Source organism: Solanum verrucosum, unplaced genomic scaffold (genome assembly GCF_900185275.1).
Source record: "Solanum verrucosum unplaced genomic scaffold, falcon-dt-bn FXZP01000175.1, whole genome shotgun sequence".
NCBI lineage: Eukaryota > Viridiplantae > Streptophyta > Magnoliopsida > Solanales > Solanaceae > Solanum > Solanum verrucosum.
In genome coordinates, this window is record NW_026020399.1 from 556,690 (window position 1) to 574,499 (window position 17,810).

Genomic DNA, 17,810 nt, shown 5'->3' on the forward strand with positions numbered 1-17,810 from the left:
TCGATAACCCATTAAGACTAGGAATTTACTACTTTTACTTGTACATAAATATTATATATTCATTTCAATACCTTACTAGTTACTGACTTTCTCCTTTAGCCTTCAATTTACACTTCATAGTGACTTTGACTTCACAATTTCACGTTATATAAAATGTCAAAATCTAAAGTAAGATCCATATTCCTCTTAATTTCTCTTTGTGTTACACTTGTATAGCTCTTTTCATATTTGTTATTATTGTTTCTATTTTATGAGCATTTGTAAAGTTATATTGTTGTGTTGTTCCGTCAAATTTATTAGAGAAGTTATATATTTATTTTATAAGTATTTTCTTATTGGTTAAACCAAAACCGTTAAGGACCAAAACCGATAAAAACATCTTATTGGTTTGATTATTGATTTAACGTATTTAAAAACTCAAAATCGATAAACCAAATCGATAATACATAAAATCAAACCGAACCAACCAATGCACACCCTTATGATGATGATTTTATGCAGGGGCGACTTTATATGTTAAAAACATGGTGGGTGAATATGTGGTTTCTTCATTAAAAAAAGGTATATTATATATTTATTTTTTCAAAAAAAGATTAGTGTAATTTTATCCGTAAACACTTATACAAGAAGGCTAAATGATGCATTTAATTGAATATTGATTATTATTGTTATTTATCTTTTTGGTTTTCCAACCATTTGAATTCATGCCAGAGAATCCCATATTAAAGGGTAAAACACTCTCTAACAAATGAATATTTGGTTAAAGTTGAAGGAGCACTTACCACTCTATTACAACTCATATTGGTGAATGTTAAATCATTTACCTAGAGACCTAAGTATCAGTTTCACTTGATACATTTTCCCTTTTTTTTTTTAATAATGCACTTGTAGTTTTGTACCCTAAAAATTCTAAATTCATCTATGAATTTGTGATCATAAGTGAGGGTGATTCATTTGCAATATCTTGAAAGGAGTTAAAATTTACCTATTATGATCTATGACTATAATAACCCTACATTTGATCTTGATAAGGCAAAACTCGTCCTAGTTACAAAAGAAGCATTTGTTTTCTTCGTTTCATGTAACACCTTTTAAATTTTGAGGGTGAAATAAGTTTTTTATGAAGTTTTTTAAGAAAATGTAAAAAATGTTAATTATTATGTAACTTTTAAATATGTTAAAAAAATTATATTTGAATTAACAATTAAAATTTGAAAATATAATTCTTGAAATTCAAATTGTATCACATAAATTAATAAAGAAAAAAAATAATGATTGAAGAACTTGTCTGCATTTGAGAGATCAAACAACACAAAATTAACAAACGTTTCTTTGAATTGTCATAGCATGTTTCAACATATCCACTCAAAGGAAGATCTTTTCGTAATGAATGACAACTCGGAGCAAAATGAACTGGATATGAACAGTGTTCATTAATGGAACGACCAGGCAGAGGGTGGCTGGCTGGCCACCCGCTTGTATGTGATCATTAATGGGTTATTTGCACTTTTTATCTTTATTTTTTACCCTTTTTTTGTGGGGCATAAATTTATTTTTTTAATATTATATTTAATATTTTATAAGCTATGCCTAGTCTTTAAAGAATGTATTTATATTTTATTAGACATAAGTTCAATTGTTAGTGCTGTTTTTCTTATTATCCGATGAATTCCCATCCCCCTCCCTCTCCCCCCCCCCCCCCCTCCCCAAATTGTACAAACCGTAGGCTGCAATTTTTTAAGTCTCAATTGAATTTGTTGAGCATGAGGGTAGTCCCAATCACTTAGTTACACACAATTCTATATAATACTAGTTTAGTGTATATATTGTATACGTGTGTTTCACATTAATTAAGAAAACTATATAACAAAAAAGAACAAAATTAGTAATATATAACACTAGTAAATTTAGCCGCACTATGCGCGGTGTATAAAAGTTTTAAAGTTTTTTTTTTAAAAAAAAAAAATTCAAATTCAAATAGATTAGATAACAAATTTTAACATTTAGATTTATAATTTTAACTTGATTCATGAATTGATTTTATCAACAAAAAAGAAAACCTTAAATTAGCACGGTCTAATACTTGTACTTTTTTTTTATTGAATAGTACATATTCTTTTATGTTAGTTATAATATATACTTAAGAATTTATGACTTTATTATCCATTTGCATGAGTTCTCAAAATTAAATATGGTCACCATTGATATTTTGTAAAAAATTTAATGTGGGACTTTTAGTCTTTTAAATTTTTTATAAAATGTCAAAAGAATTAAAATGTAACATATCCAAAAACGCTCTTAGAAATATGAAAAAATATTTGTAATAGATAAGCTACCTATAATTTGAAGACTTAAAAGAGTACTTCAATTGTGTGTGGATAAAAAAAAAAAAAAAAATTAAAAATAAAATAAAATAATATATATATATATATATATATTTACTTCTTTTCTTTTTTTTTTTTAAATTATAGGAGAGAAATTTATTAAGGAAAAAAATAATTAAAAACAAATTAAAAAGGGGCCGAGAATAAAAAAGTTAATCAAAAGAATAGAAAAAATTTAAAATTGTCAAAAAAAGTAATTCTGCGGATGTAATAAAAAAAAATAAAAAGTTGATTTTTTGTTAATTCATGACTTATAAATAATTTCTATATATAAATAATATAATTAAAAATGTAGGGTTAAAATTATGTATTTTTACCATATCATTATATGTGATTGTGACACACGAAATTGTAAGAGGAATCCGTTTATTTGATTCTTAGCTATATAAGAAAAATAATTAGTTTGATGATATTTTTCTTCAAAAATTAATATATGATATTGTGTTGGTTCTTAATGGCTCATATTGTTAATGAATTTTTTAAAATTGAATTGTATGATTTTTTTCATATTTCGATTGAGGATTCTTTTTATACTCTCTATATTTCTTTTCATATATATCATGTTTGTTTGTGTTTAATATTTAGTATTTTATTATACTTTATATTGAGATTTGAGATATTACTTTTTTTTTGTTACTTATATTTATTATATATTTGTATAACAATTTATAGCAAGTGAGCAGGAAGAGATTGTTTGACGAAATTGAATATCAAATCAGTAAAATGTACTGGCGGTTTTCAATTAACTAAGTTGATAAGAAGGAACCAATCATCTCTTGTTGCATTGGAGATTTTGTTGGAGAACTATAAACAATCCTTACTGTAACACCCCGTATCCGAAAAAAGACCAGATTGCAGCTTTCTGGTGTTGCAGATGGCACTCACGGGCACCATCCACGGACCATAGGAGGACCTATGGTTCGTCCTGTAGGTCCGTGGTTCGTGTCAGCAACCTCCCCCAGAACTCAGCCAGAAATTCGGCCTAGTGTTGACCCACGGCCGGACCTACGGTCCGTAGGTCAGGTCACAGATTGTGGTTCGTGTCCGTGGATCGATGCCCCTAAAGCCCAGCTTCAGTCCTGATTGACGGTTGACCAGCACGGACCGTCATTCGATGCACAGTCCGTAGGTCTGACCGTAGGTTAGGGTCAGCAGCTAGTTAGATGAAAATTGTTGAGTGGGTCAACTTCAGATGGACATAACTTTTAGCACAAATATAATTATGTGTCCCATAACCTATGCTATGATAGATAATTGAATCCTCTTTCTAACGCCACCAAGTTTGCTAAATTCCGACCTCTGAGTGAAAAGTTATGCTTGTTTTAGTGAAGCCCTGTGGGGCAGACTCGACCGACGACTCCAATCGATGGATCGTCGATTGACCTACGGCCCGTCAGTCCAATCCGTCGGTCACTCCGACAACAATTAAGTCAAGGGTCTTTTGGTCTTTTCCTATTTCGTTTGACCCCTAAGATACGTCGTTTAGACCCTAAATCATGAGGTTTTAGTCAGTTTAAGCCTAGAAACATAACTGGAACTTACCTAAGTCAAATCATTAATCAAACTTAGAAAAATTAGAACGCTAAAAGGAGAAGAGAAGTCCAGAATCCTAGTTCAAGAAACGCAGCAAGTTTCCTTCAGTTCCAGCCCCGAAATCGAAATATTTCTCCGTGGAATTCGTCACCAGGTATGTGGGATTTCACTAGTGGGTTCCTTTCGCCTATTAGGTTCCTAGAATTCAGTCAGATTCTTGGTTCCATGATTTTGAACAGACCTAGGGTTTCTAGAATCTCAACAGATCATCATGAATTAGTTATTTAAATATTCCAAATCAGATTATCATGTTATTTCTCAGTTTATTGCATGAATTTCAGAAACCTAGCTATGTATTTATTTAGTTCTTGAATTACACATGTTAGGTCAGATATTTCAGTATTCAGTTATGCATGCCTCAGTTCATGAATACATCATTATCAGATTAATTGTTGCATTCTCAGTTTGCATGTTCGGTTCGAGTTGTCCAGTATTTACAGAAATTCAGTCATAACCAGTTAACTACTTAATTCATTGGGAGTAGCATAATACCGAGTTGGACTAGGGTTCAGCGTACCCATATAGTTCCAGAACTATGAGCCACGTAGGTGTAAGTCCCCTCAGTGGGCAACATCAGTTTAGTGATCACGCCAGCATGCCTCTATACCTCTGGCAGGGTATATTGGGTCCTCTCGAAGGGGCGTATACATCGGACTCCACATTTAGCTCATGTGGTTTTATGTCGGTTATTAGTATCTCCCACAGTTCAGTCAGACTCTATTGCACTGACCATATTTCAGTATAGTCAGTATTCAATCTCAGCATGTTATAAATTTGGTCATTGCATCAGTTAGCTCAGTATTCAGTATTTTCAGTATTTATATTATGTTCAGATGATTTCATTGCTTTATTGCTTTGTTCAATTATATGTTATTTTAGCATTACTCTATCCTGCATGCTCAGTACCTCTCAAGTACTGACGCATACGTGCACTACATCTTCTCGTGATATAGGTTCAGGTTCTCAGTATCCAGATCACGCTTAGATCGGTTTCCGATCTCAAGTTCAGCAGAATCAGTGGTGAGTCCTCATTCTCCGAGGACAATAGTCATGAGTTTCTTTTCAGTATTTTAGTCCTTTAGTTTCAGTTTTGATAGACTTAGCGGGGGCCTGTCCCAGCATTTCTAGTCAGTTAGAGGCTATTTTCAGACATAGATAGATTCAGCTTAGTATTGAGTTAATATCTTCTTTGTATTAAACTCATCAGTTTTCATTTATCTCAGTTATAGTATATGGGTATTCCCCATCTTTTTATTTTATTTATGATTTAGCTTCTGCATCAGTTTACTATCTGTAGTATGCTCATGATCATGCCAGCAGGGTTAGCTTGGGATCACTTGTGGTCCTAGGTCCCGTGTCCGCGTCTTGGGGGTAGTTCGGGGCGTGACACTTACAATAACAACAAAAAAATATAGTTAACTAATCAAGCAAAATATTAAAGAATATTTAGTTATGATTTGAAGAGGAAAGAAGGATCATGTTCTCAACATAACATAATTCAATTCTCCAAAATTTACAAAGAGACGAAGAGAGTAAAAACAATCAGAGTCTTTAGAAACTACAAGAATAAGCAAAGAAAAATCTCAAGAAACTACGAAGAGAAGCAAAAAAGAAAAAAATATATTATTTTTTCTATAAAAAATCATGATTTGTATCATCAAGAATCCAAAAAAAATAATATTAAATGTATAATTACAATAGAAAAAGTGATAATTATAGATATTAGACATGTCACATCATTTTACCTCGCAAAATCAAACTATGCAAAATATCTAACATTCTTCATTATACATCCGTCTCTTGCAAAATCAAATCAAAGAAAACAAAAAAAATTAACCAATCAAAGAGACAAAGATGAAGAATAAGAAAAAATGAAAATAAAATTATCATCATTCTCAAAGGGTTTTTATAAGTGTAGTATTTAGGAGTTATAAATTCGTATATTAAATAATTTGAAGGTTATGAATATGAAAGGTTAGGAGTTATATATAATTAAAAGGTTAGGAGTTATATATATTATTAAATTAATTAAGATTTAAATGTATATAATTGAAGAGGTATGAATTAAGGAGATAATTTTATAAAATAAAATAATTAAAGAAAATTAGAGAAAACATCAAAAATCACAAAAAAGATAAATAGGATCCTTGGCCATTGAGAGGTGCCACATCACTACTTTTTTATCTAGCTTTATATATATATATATATATATATGATTGATGTAAAATAAATGTTATATCTATTTAAATAAGTGAATTGTATACTAACTTATTCAAAACTTCAAAGTACAATTTTAATAACGTTCTCACAAAATTAAGGGTCAAGTTGTTGCATGCAATGTGGATTAATAAGAAAGAAATACTTCAACAAGAAATTTAACAAAAAATGGAACTTGAAAAATATTAACTTCTCCTTGATATTGATACGATATTCACAAGTGTCTTTAATTATATCCTACATATAGAGTACTTAGCTTCTAGTTTTCCCGATCTTTTAATTTAATTTATCTTCAACATAATTGAATATAACATATATATATATATATATATATATATATATATATATATATATATTAAAATATTGTCTTTTGGGATAGATATTGTTAGTGTTGGGGCATTTTAATATTATAAAAATGTTGCATAGCATTGCCACAGTGACCGTTGCCTCAGAGTCGTTACTTCCTCTATTCATTATTGCATTAGAATATGCATTGGTTGGCTTTCATTTGTTGTTATATGTTTGGGAGTTATGGCAATTACTTTGTTGCCGTTGGAGGGGCTAACTGCTGCATTAAAACTGCATTACTCCATTAGGAGTTATTGCCATATGCACTTCAGTTTTGCAACAGATGCAAAATGCCGTTGATGGCATTAGTGTCTATTTGATTGTCACTCATAATTCCTCCATTATACCTTGTAACATATGTAACTCCTAATGATATTGTCTTCACTATTTACTACATAATTTATCATCCTATTCATTGCTAGGAAGACTTCTTCTAGTATAAATAGTGGTGGTTTTCATTTGGTTTGTGGGACACAACATACAAGAGAAAAATATAGAGTGCAAAAAGTTTGTCAAAAAAAGAGTTCTTATTAGTTGAAGGGAGGTGTTTCTTTTTTGTGGAGCTTTGGACTCAACTCTTGTCCAGAGTTGTTGAGTTATACTTTGTGAAGACTGTTGTATCCTAGAGGGGACAAGTCAAGATGACTACTGCTGGACCGGTGAAAACATTTGCTGCAGTGGGCTTGAATCTTCTTAAAGAGAGCGAGATATCCGCGCCTCAGCCTGAAGAGATTTATTTCTTCATTTTTATTTTCAATTGTAATCTTGTAATTTTGTTATATTTTAAGCTTTTCACTAACAGATATAACACAAAACTCTATCACGTCTACAGAAATCCAATCACATACAAACATGATAAATAGTTACTTGCACGGGGTGTTAATATTTAACTAAATAATTAACTTTTAAAATCAATAAATAATTTGACCAAGCATATTTGACCTTTAATTAAGTAATGTGTGTGTTTTTAGTCTTTTTACCAACGGAATCAAAAAAACAATAACAAACTGTTAACTCTACGAAGGGCAATTCATTACTAAAAACACACATTATTTAATGGAAAAACTACATAAATGAATCATAAAATCTAAATTAATTACAAGTTCGTACACAAACTCAAAGTAATTCCTGAAATATTCATGCTCTCATAAATAATTACAGCTCATACCCTTCATTCATTAAGGATGATAATTTCCACTTAACTGATACTAAATTAGTATCATATATGGTATTGGTATTATTAAGGCTGATAATTTTCGCTTAACTGATACTAAATCATTATCATATATTGTATTGATATTATTAAGGCTGATAATTTAGCTTAACTTGAAACTAAATCAGTATATATATATTGTATTGGTATTATTAAGGTTTCATGTTCAGAAATTACTTATTAGTCAATGATACCATAATTTCTGAACAAGAAATCTTAATGATACCACAACGATACATATACTCTTGTAGTATCAGTTAAGCAAAATTATCAGCCTTAATGATACCAATACAGTATATAATATTGATTTAGTATCAGTTAAGCGAAATTTGTTGGGGGTATATAAGGTAATTATTTAGTGGGGTATGAATGTAAATGGGTATATGTTTGTAATTATTTTGTTTTATGGGGTATTTTCTTAGTTTCCCCTTATATGATTGAACACTAAATGCACTTAGTCAACTATGTCACGACCCAGACTGTCGTGATTGACACTCACACTAACCCTCCAGTGGGAGAATCACTACTACAACCCAAACCAAGCAACTAAACCAAAAACTAAAACATTTAAGTTACAGAAGCAAGTTAAATAGCTAAAGACTGAGGTTTCCATAAACTTCCAAAAGATCTAACAACTAAAAAATGCGGAAATACTACCTAGAGCCTGAAAGTCAATGTACCAAAACATCTAATAAGATCAATAAGTCTAACAAAAAGGGTTACAACCCCAACTAATGAACTAATAACTAACTAGAAAAGTCTAAGTCCGAAATGTGGACATAAACGAAAAGAGAACTTATGGCAGCCTGAAAGAACTGACTCACCCTTGAATTCGAACGACGATCACTGATCTTCTAAGCAAGGTCTGTCAATAGCCGCCTGAAGATGCCCTGTACTCAACAAAGAAAAAGCAAGTGCAGTATCTATACACAACCACCGTGTACTAGTAGGATCACGCGGCAATCCCACTAAGTGTAACAGACATAAGTCAATACAACAATATAATCATATGCATATATCGAACATATACAATATCATCATCATTTACGAACAACGAACAGTTACACACTTCTCAATATGCACAATTATATCAAATTATTGGTCCTCTCATGGAACCCAAGCCCAAGTTAGTGTGTCGGAACGCAACATCCGATCCATTCAACAAGTCACAAGCACAATCACAAAGTACATTCTCATAATCATACAATCAAGTCATGATTCATGGCATTCATCATTCATAAATCCTCATTTACAATTAATGTGATCAATAATGCAACATTCGAATACAAACATGTATCATAATGAAGCAAGAACAAACATACATCACACAATCATAGAATCACAACCATCACCTACCTCGAAACAAGCTTGAAACCTTAAAAAACTTGATCCTTCCCTTTCCGAATTCGTTCCGCTTGTTCTTGGTGTACAAACAATCAATATAATACAAGAACCAATAAACAATCACTAATTACCCGGATTACTAACAATTCTAACAACCCTAGATCATACATATGATCCCATTACCCAAATTAGGGCTTTTTCCATCATAATTCTCATATCAAAACTCTCCCCCATCGATATTTACCTATTAGATTACACTTTACAGATCGAAAAATGGATTCGAGGAGTTAAAACCTTACCTTTAGCCTTAAAGATAGTGGAAAACTGTCAAGAATCGCCTGGGGTTCGTCTTCTTACTCTCAAAGTCAAAAAGTGCAAAATAAAGACGTTTTGGGGTTTATTATCGACTTAAGTCGCATCGGGCCCGCCACAGAGGTCCCCACCCCGCTACAGCATCCCCGCCCTAGAGACATAAATCACCGCCAAAGCGGCTTGCACGAAACAATGAGCTATTTTAATAATTTCAAGACCCCATTTCACAACGCACCTTCAACCAACGACACTCAGAAACTACTCGTTCATGCTAAGATCAATTTCGGGAGTTCTACTCACCCGAATTCAATTCTGTAAAGTCGTACCGAGTCTTTAACGACTTATCTATCTACTCATATGATCAAACTCATAATTAGATCACCCAACTGCTACCAGATTTCCCTAGACGTGAATGACTCCGATTTCGTTCAAATCTGGACTAGGTTGGGAAATCTCTAGTTACTACGAAAAAGTTTTCCGACCCCCCGTTGGTTTTTCTATAACGACGGAACCCGATCGTTACAAAATATCACATAGACTTAAGGGCGGCTTAATGCTTTAAAAATGAGGCATCGGTCTTAGGCCCCCAAATTCGAGGGCCCCGTTATTTAGTAATAATAAAATTATTATAAGTATTTTTTAACCAAAAAAATTATAGTGTGTCTTTCGTTTAGTTCGTTTCGAAATATTATAAAATGTTTCTTTCTTTTTTGTCAATTTTTAAATTTAACTTCCGCTTGACATGTTTAGCACCACAAGATTAAAAAAAAATTTGGTATATTATATATTTAGCTTAAAACCATTGAAAAAATAAAACCTTTTCATTAAAAAGAAGAAATAACTTTGGATCTCAAAATTTTAAAAATTAAAAATTAAAAATTAGACCTCAAATTTATTTTTGGCTTTAGGCCACTAAATGTGTTTGTTTAAACAAGTCAAAAATAAATATTTTCAACTAACCAAATAAGAGAAAAAAAATACCTCAATATTTACTCTGTTGGGAAGATAACTATCCACTTATGCAGGGGCGGAGCTACATCCAAGTAAGGGTGGTCAGACAAACACTCTTCATCAAAAAATTATACTGTGTATATAGGTAAAATATTATCTAATATATGAATATATAATAAATTGAACATACTTATGCATAATAGTGGCTCGTAGTCTAGTGGTAAGTGTGCATAACTGTATCTTTGAGGTCTGTGGTTTGATCCTCACTAGCTACGTTATTTAACACAATTTGATTTTTAAACAAAAAAAACACATGACTAGCCATTAGCAGCACCGTTTATTTTCTAGCCTTAAATTTTAGTTAACCTCTACGTTATTTAACACAATTTGATTTTTAAACAAAAAAAACACATGACTAGCCATTAGCAGCACCGTTTATTTTCTAGCCTTAAATTTTAGTTAACCTAATAATTAATATCTTTTCTAGCCTTAAATTTTAGTTAACCTAATAATTAATATTTGTGAATTATTAGGTATACCACACTCTTAATAAATTAATTTTATAGATAAATTAAAATTATTATCCACTATTATACTTTTGATTATTTCTAAACTATTCTTTTAGAAAATATAAAATAGTTAAGAATCTTCTATTTTTAATCTATTTTAAGTGAATTATTAGGTATAACACACTCTTAATAAATTAATTTTAAAAATACAATTAAAGATTATTGTCCACATTATAATTTTGATTATTTCTAAACTATTTTTTTAGAAAATATAAAATAGTTAAGAATTTTTATTAAATGAAAAGGAAAATGTGGAAAAAAAAAGTTTCAACAATTCTCTTGAACTTTAAAACATTGTAAATTAATATCTAAATTTGGATATATCCACTCATCAGTAAAAAAAATGTTTTGTGCAGCCATTCTGCTAAAAAAAATTATCTACTCTTTTATAGTTTGAACACCCGACGAAATTTCTGGCTCCGCCACTGCACTTATAACTGAGTTGTCTCTCTCCAAAAATGCATACACAACATTTTTCGTCAATTTTGACAACGTTATCTTTTGCATTTGGATAGCACACTCTTAGATACACCCCATCAACACACTCTGCCCATTAAACTTTTGGACGACTCAGATAAACAACAAGGCAATTAAGATTCTAAACAAATTAATTATGTATATTACAACATCAAATCAAATTCTAAAACGAAATCAAACAAATGAGTAAGAATGAGGGAAATGGATATAAACAAGATCAAATTTTACAATAGAGATGAAACTACTTTTACCCCATAATAGTGAGTTAATTTTACAAGCTAACAGAGAGAACAATTGAAATATTGATTTTTTTTATTAAAGGGACCTATATTTATAAGTATGTGTTGGGCTGACTCAATTTCAATGGGCCGATTTGCTGGTATTTGGGGCGGTAATGTTAGTCGCCTAGTTCTTTGGGTCGGAGGTAGGGATGGGCCTAGCTAGGCAGGGTGAATAAAATCAAATCGAAAATTGTATCAATTCGCAAATGGAAAAAAAAAATTGACTAGAGATTTGGTTTGATATTAAAGAAAAAAACCAAAAAATTTATAAATATACAATAAACTAGTTTGTTTACAGAAAATATAGCCAAGTTTTCATTTACATTAAAAAAAATAGCCTAAACTTAGAGATACTATAAAGCCCAAAAGATAGCTCAATTCATTGATTCAAAATAAAAAAATATCTGATTTCTCTATCTATCACCGTGCAAACAACGGTCTCATTTATGGTATGTGCAATTGCTTTCAAATTGTATGTTCAGTGAACAAAATTGACTTAGAATTATACTTTTCTCAAACTCACATATCAAATTGACAAACATGCATGTGAAGGTTCCGCGCATGTCGATTCTTTTAAAAAATGAGTGGTCTCTATATTTTAACGATACATATCTCATTTGATATTGTAGTTCAAATAATACAATATCCTTGAGAATCAAAAAATGTACGTACAACAAATATTCGTTTATTTAATTCTTCCCACCACAATATCCAAATATCGACACTAAACAAAAATAAAATACCAATGAAAACAAGTCAATCTATGCATCCTCCTACAAAATCCATATTAGATGATCCAACATAACTATAAAAATTGGTCAAGGACATGTTCCATCAAGAAATCAGAAATAATGTGATTTGTTTTGTCTGTCACATGAAATGCATCCCAAAATACGAACTTATTTGCATCTGTGCATGTCAATGGACTTAATTTATCGCACAAAAAACCCATCTCAAATAATCCTGTGCCACAACATGCTACACTTGACACTTCAAACCCTGCATTTCTCAAAATAGCCAATCGCCAAAAAAAAATAGAAATTAAAAAATAGTTAATTTCTAGGCGTTTGGTCGAAAATTAAATAGTATTTTTTATTTTTTCAAAATTTTTAAAGTTGGATTTGGAATTAGTATTGTGTGTGGCCATAGGTTTGCAAAGAATATTTAGATTTTGAATATGTTTTTCTCTAAATATGATTTATACCTTTTAATTTCTAAAAACTTGACTAACTTATCTGAAACATACAATTAAATTTGCTCTAAAAGAGTAATAAATCAAAATAGGCAGTCACATAATATCATAGATTAGATCTCATCTACGAGCTACTACATAACTTTACAAATATTTTCACTTTATTTGAATTTTTTGGAAGTTGGAGGACGTGGAGATGAAGATGGAGTTATGTTTGGTTATAGTTTCTGCAAATAATATCTGGTTATTTTGATGTACATTTTCCACATAAGATATAATTTAAATAGGATCATTTTTATAAAATATAAATGTTAGGGTAAAATTGAAAAATGAAAATGTAGTGAAAGTGAAAACAGAGTTTTTGATGTTTCCTAAATTCCAAACACAACTCTAAGTTTTTTTTAAAAAAAAGTCCAAATGGAAAGAAAAACTTACCATATGAAGAAGGATTTGTAATCATTTGTAGCAAGAGATTATAAGCATCAGCAAAGACCACTCTAATCCCAGGAAGCTCTTGATTTAACCTCTCAACCAAACCACTCAACATGACATTGAAATGCTTAGCAACATTATTATACTTCTCATTACATCCATCTCCATTTCCACCTACATAATTTGTTGCTCTTTCCAATGGCAAACACCCCATTGGAGGAACTCCAGTTAACGAAATTTTCCTAGCACCCATGCGATAAATTTGGTGCACGAAGTTCTGAGCAAGTCGAAGAAGAAAATCTTGAAATTGATCTTCTGTGTATTGAGAAGAGCGTTGGCTTTGCATTGAATAGTAATTTTCCAAGAAGTCATTTGTTCCAATGCTGATTAAATAGAGTGACTCTTTTATTATGTATTTGGCTTTCTTTTTACCTGCGTATGCTTCAAGTTTCTTTTGATATTCCTTGTAGTACTCAACTTCCTTCCACAATGGGATCACATCCTGCAAAATAATTTTCAAGTCCACAATCTATCTATCGCATAATGTTATAGAATGAGAAAAGTATGATCTCCTCCTAATAAAGTTTGAACAATCTGAGTTAAGCTCAAGAGCTTAGAGCAGGACTCATCTCACCGATTGTTTGGTCCAAATTAAAATTTGTCATGCACCAAATATAATGAGCATAATACATAAATATGACCCTTAACTTGGCATCAATTGACAACTATGACCTTTAACTTTAGGTGTGCACAAGTAGACATTTAAACTTTTATAAAATTGAGCAAATAGACACATTCGTCCTACATGGCACCCTGCATCACAATTTTGTATCATACGTGGCGTCTATGTGTATTATGCTATGTAGGATACATGTGTCTATTTGTTTAATTTTATATACGTTTAAGTGTCTACTTGTGCACACTCAAAATTGAAAGTCATAGTTATCCACTGAAGCCAAGTTAAATGTCATGTTGATGATTTCTTCACTTTTGAAATAATTTTTAGAATATGAATTAGACTCAAGATCTAATTTTAAACTTAATTTGTGGAAATTTTCCTAGCACCATGATTCTGTTACCCAAATTAGCAAATAAAGGTAAACACGTGCTAGTATTATAGCAACTATGACTCGTTGTATTAATTTTATTGAGACGTCCTTGAAAAAGAAAAAAAATCAGTTAAAATTGGAAAGGAGTTAATGAAAGCTTACGAGCACATCAGAAGTGGCATTATCATAACCAGTACCAGCAGAAGCAAAACAAACACCTTCTGCAAAATCAGATATACTAAACGCCGGATCTAAATAAGCTGGAACAAATGGCCTCACCCCAAAAGCCTCCGATATGAAATCCGGTGGAATTCGCCCATTGCAGAACCTACCAGTTGGCTTTTTATCGTAGAAATCGCGGCCGTACGGTTCGAAATTGCTCTTAAGAACAGTGGAGATCTGGTTGTTATTCCCTGAATCCACCGACGAATCGCCGAACACTATAATTGCTGGAACTTTTCCAGCCAATGTTTTAGTCGTTAGTAACAAAAAATGACTAAGGATTATGCTGATCAAAGTGGTATAAGCCATTGTTGCATTGGGATTTTGAGTGAATTTGGTGATTTTATTTTTTATGAGTGTGAAAAATAGGGTGGGATAGAGGGTTTGTTGAGATTATTAATGGCTGCCAAAATTATTACGACTGGCAAAACTTGTAGTGATGAGTGCAGAATTTTATTTTTTTTGAGTGGAAGCAATTAATGAGACTCTGTTATTTAACTTCGAATCGCAAATTGCAATTATGTCACTCTTCTCCGTTTCTTAACATTGCTCCCGTAGATTTGCACATTTTTTTCTATAACACCTTGTTTTCCGATCACTCTATTCATTAAAACAATACAGTATGATGACAAATTTAGAGTAAAAAAATAGGGCATTCGCACGCGATCACTTCGTAAAATTAGATAGTTTATATATATATTTTCTAAAATTTGTATAATATTATATTCTGGCACCTGTACTACAAGAAGTCTAAATGGTCAACATGGTTTAATGTTGAGCTTTTGACCTTGAGGATTAAGGATCAGTTCCCACTTCAATACATTTTACTTGTTGCACTCATATTCGAAAAATTCTAGATTCGCCTCTGGATACAATACAATAAAATACATTATGAAACAATACGTATCAACCAACCAAACTAAGTGTAAATCGATCTCGGTCTTGATCACTAACCTATATCATAACTACTGCATGCTAACATTTTCATTTCTAAACTAGTAATTGTACTTATACATTCGCATTCTGCTTATTTTTATTTATCCATTATTTTATAAAATTATTTTTATTTGTTAATTTTGATATATCAAAAAAAGAGTATTATTTCTTCAAGTTTTAAACTTAGCATTAATCACTTAATTAATTATTTTATTTTTAAAAAAACGTGCAAAGTTTAAATTGGACAAATAAAAGTAAAACGAAAGAAGTAGAGTACAACTTATAATTAATGTACACGTAGTACTCTTTTATAAATGCAACAATGGAGGTGCGATACAATCGAGGTGTAGAAGACCATCCTACAAGTTATAGCGAACAGTTAATATAGTGATGTAAAGTTTGGTAATGTCAGCTACAATAAGTGATAATAATGGACCAAATTTCACCAAATTAAGCTTAGTTATTTTATACGTCATAAATAGAAGCAGATCTAGGATATTGAATGCGGATTTTGGGGAAATCGATAACTTTTGTGTAGATTTTATATTTATAGTGAAAAGTCTTATAAATATATAAGAAATATATGTTGAAAATCTAACAACAAAGTAATCACTTGGTCTAGCGATAGTGAAGAAATTTGCTCAAGTTTATGGGGGTTTAATTCCCCTCATAGGGAATATAAAGAAGTCACTTTTAAATATAAAATTATTAAAAATTCATGAACTTCAAATTTTAAATCCGTCTCCACTTCATTTAGTACTTTGTTGACAAAAATATGAGTTACAGAATATGCATGTTTTTTGGCATGTGGTAGCACTAGTAGACATTGAAATTTATGGGACCCTACAAGACGTGTTCAATTCGAATTGGGATTCTAGAAAGTGTGTTTAGTTTCAATTAGAATTCTTGAAGGGTACTCAACCCAAAACCCTAGTTCATGCCTCTATAAAGGGTACTAAATTCCCTTAAAAGGCATCTCGAAATATTCCACAAAAGTCACGGAATACTCATATAGAGGTCAAATTTAAATCATCCTAGTTCGAGAAATACGCCACTAATGGCCCTCGAATCATGGATAAATCTTATGAGTGAAGAATCAAGGGAGGAACAAAATTGTATCCACACTATTATCAATAAAATATTCATGTTTCTTCATATTTTATTTGTGTGGATGATTTATTTTTCATATGTTTAAAATTTGTTGCAAACAACACTACCAAAAATAATTTTGGAGCTATATTTAATTAATGGCAATTACTTAATTACCGGTAAATATATTTTTTTTAGAGGTAATTACTAGATAATAGTATATTTTAGTACTCCCTCTGTCTCTAATTACTTGTCCACTTTTCATTTTATAGTTGTCCCTGATTACTTGTTCATTTTGACAAATCAAGAAAAAACAATTTTTTTTACCTATTATACCCTCAATTAAATGACTAATTACTTTGAAAAATGTAGAACTTTTCATCCACTTCATAATTACTAGGGATAAAATGGTAAACTCACTATGTCATTAATTATTTTCTTAATATGTGTGTCAATTCAAAAGTGGACAAATAATTAGAGACAGAGAGAGTACTTTTTATAAATTTCGCTAAAGTCTATAGGACATTAAATCTAGGGTTAATTAATGACGGTAAAAACTTTAATAATTTATTAATATATATATTTATTGTCCCAAAAAGTTGTTTGCTAATAGTATAGCTTGCAGACAACACGAAGCTTTCTCATTCACTCCATGCACTAAGCTTCCTTTTATAATAAACATTTGAAATACGTTTGGTGTATTCTATTTAGAAAAAACTTTAGAAATATTTAACTATCATATATATACTATTATTATATGAATTTTTAAAATATTACGTATTTTATTATTTATTAAGAATTTTCTACTATGTATCAATAAAGATACACTTAGATACATGTATTTTTGCTATCAGATACACTAAAATAAGGAGAGATGTGAGCGAGATAGTATAGGAGAGTGACGAACGAGATGGGAAGGAGACGAGGGAGGTGAGCGAGATTCATTATGTATCTCAAATACATGCGAATCCAGTTGGATATTGTGTATCTAGGACAAATTACACTTAATTTTGACCTCATGTATCCGAGATACATGTATATGGGTGTATCTGAATGACCCAAAATTTGGTAAGATTCGTAATATTGCAAATTAGAGTATATCTAAGTGATTAGCTTCTAAACTATAGTGAGAGTTATATAAATTTCCCTTAAATTTATATGTCTTCACACATTATTTTATTTGTGTTTCTACCTTGTTTTC

The 17,810-nt window shown here is 31.0% G+C and overlaps 2 protein-coding genes across 2 annotated transcripts in view; both read right to left on the reverse strand.

Moving 5' to 3' along the window:
* LOC125839797 (glucan endo-1,3-beta-glucosidase 12) overlaps positions 1-17,810 on the reverse strand; it is a 282,415-nt gene that overhangs the window by 217,482 nt on the left and 47,123 nt on the right. The window lies entirely within an intron of this gene.
* Positions 12,448-14,893, reverse strand: LOC125839807 (GDSL esterase/lipase At2g42990-like). Its single transcript, XM_049518809.1, has 3 exons — positions 14,525-14,893; positions 13,317-13,815; positions 12,448-12,688 (listed from the first exon to the last, which is right to left on the reverse strand). The coding sequence occupies exons 1-3, from the start codon at positions 14,891-14,893 to the stop codon at positions 12,495-12,497; spliced, it is 1,062 nt and encodes a 353-aa protein (XP_049374766.1). The 3' UTR covers positions 12,448-12,494.

Excerpts from the sequence above, each read along its gene's own strand:
- LOC125839807 (XM_049518809.1), bottom strand. The coding sequence starts at position 14,893 with ATGGCTTATACCACTTTGATCAGCATAATCCTTAGTCATTTTTTGTTA. Across the intron at positions 13,816-14,524 it reads ATGCCACTTCTGATGTGCTC|GATGTGATCCCATTGTGGAA; the intron begins GTAAGCTTTCAT and ends ATTATTTTGCAG. Across the intron at positions 12,689-13,316 it reads TACAAATCCTTCTTCATATG|GGTTTGAAGTGTCAAGTGTA; the intron begins GTAAGTTTTTCT and ends TGAGAAATGCAG.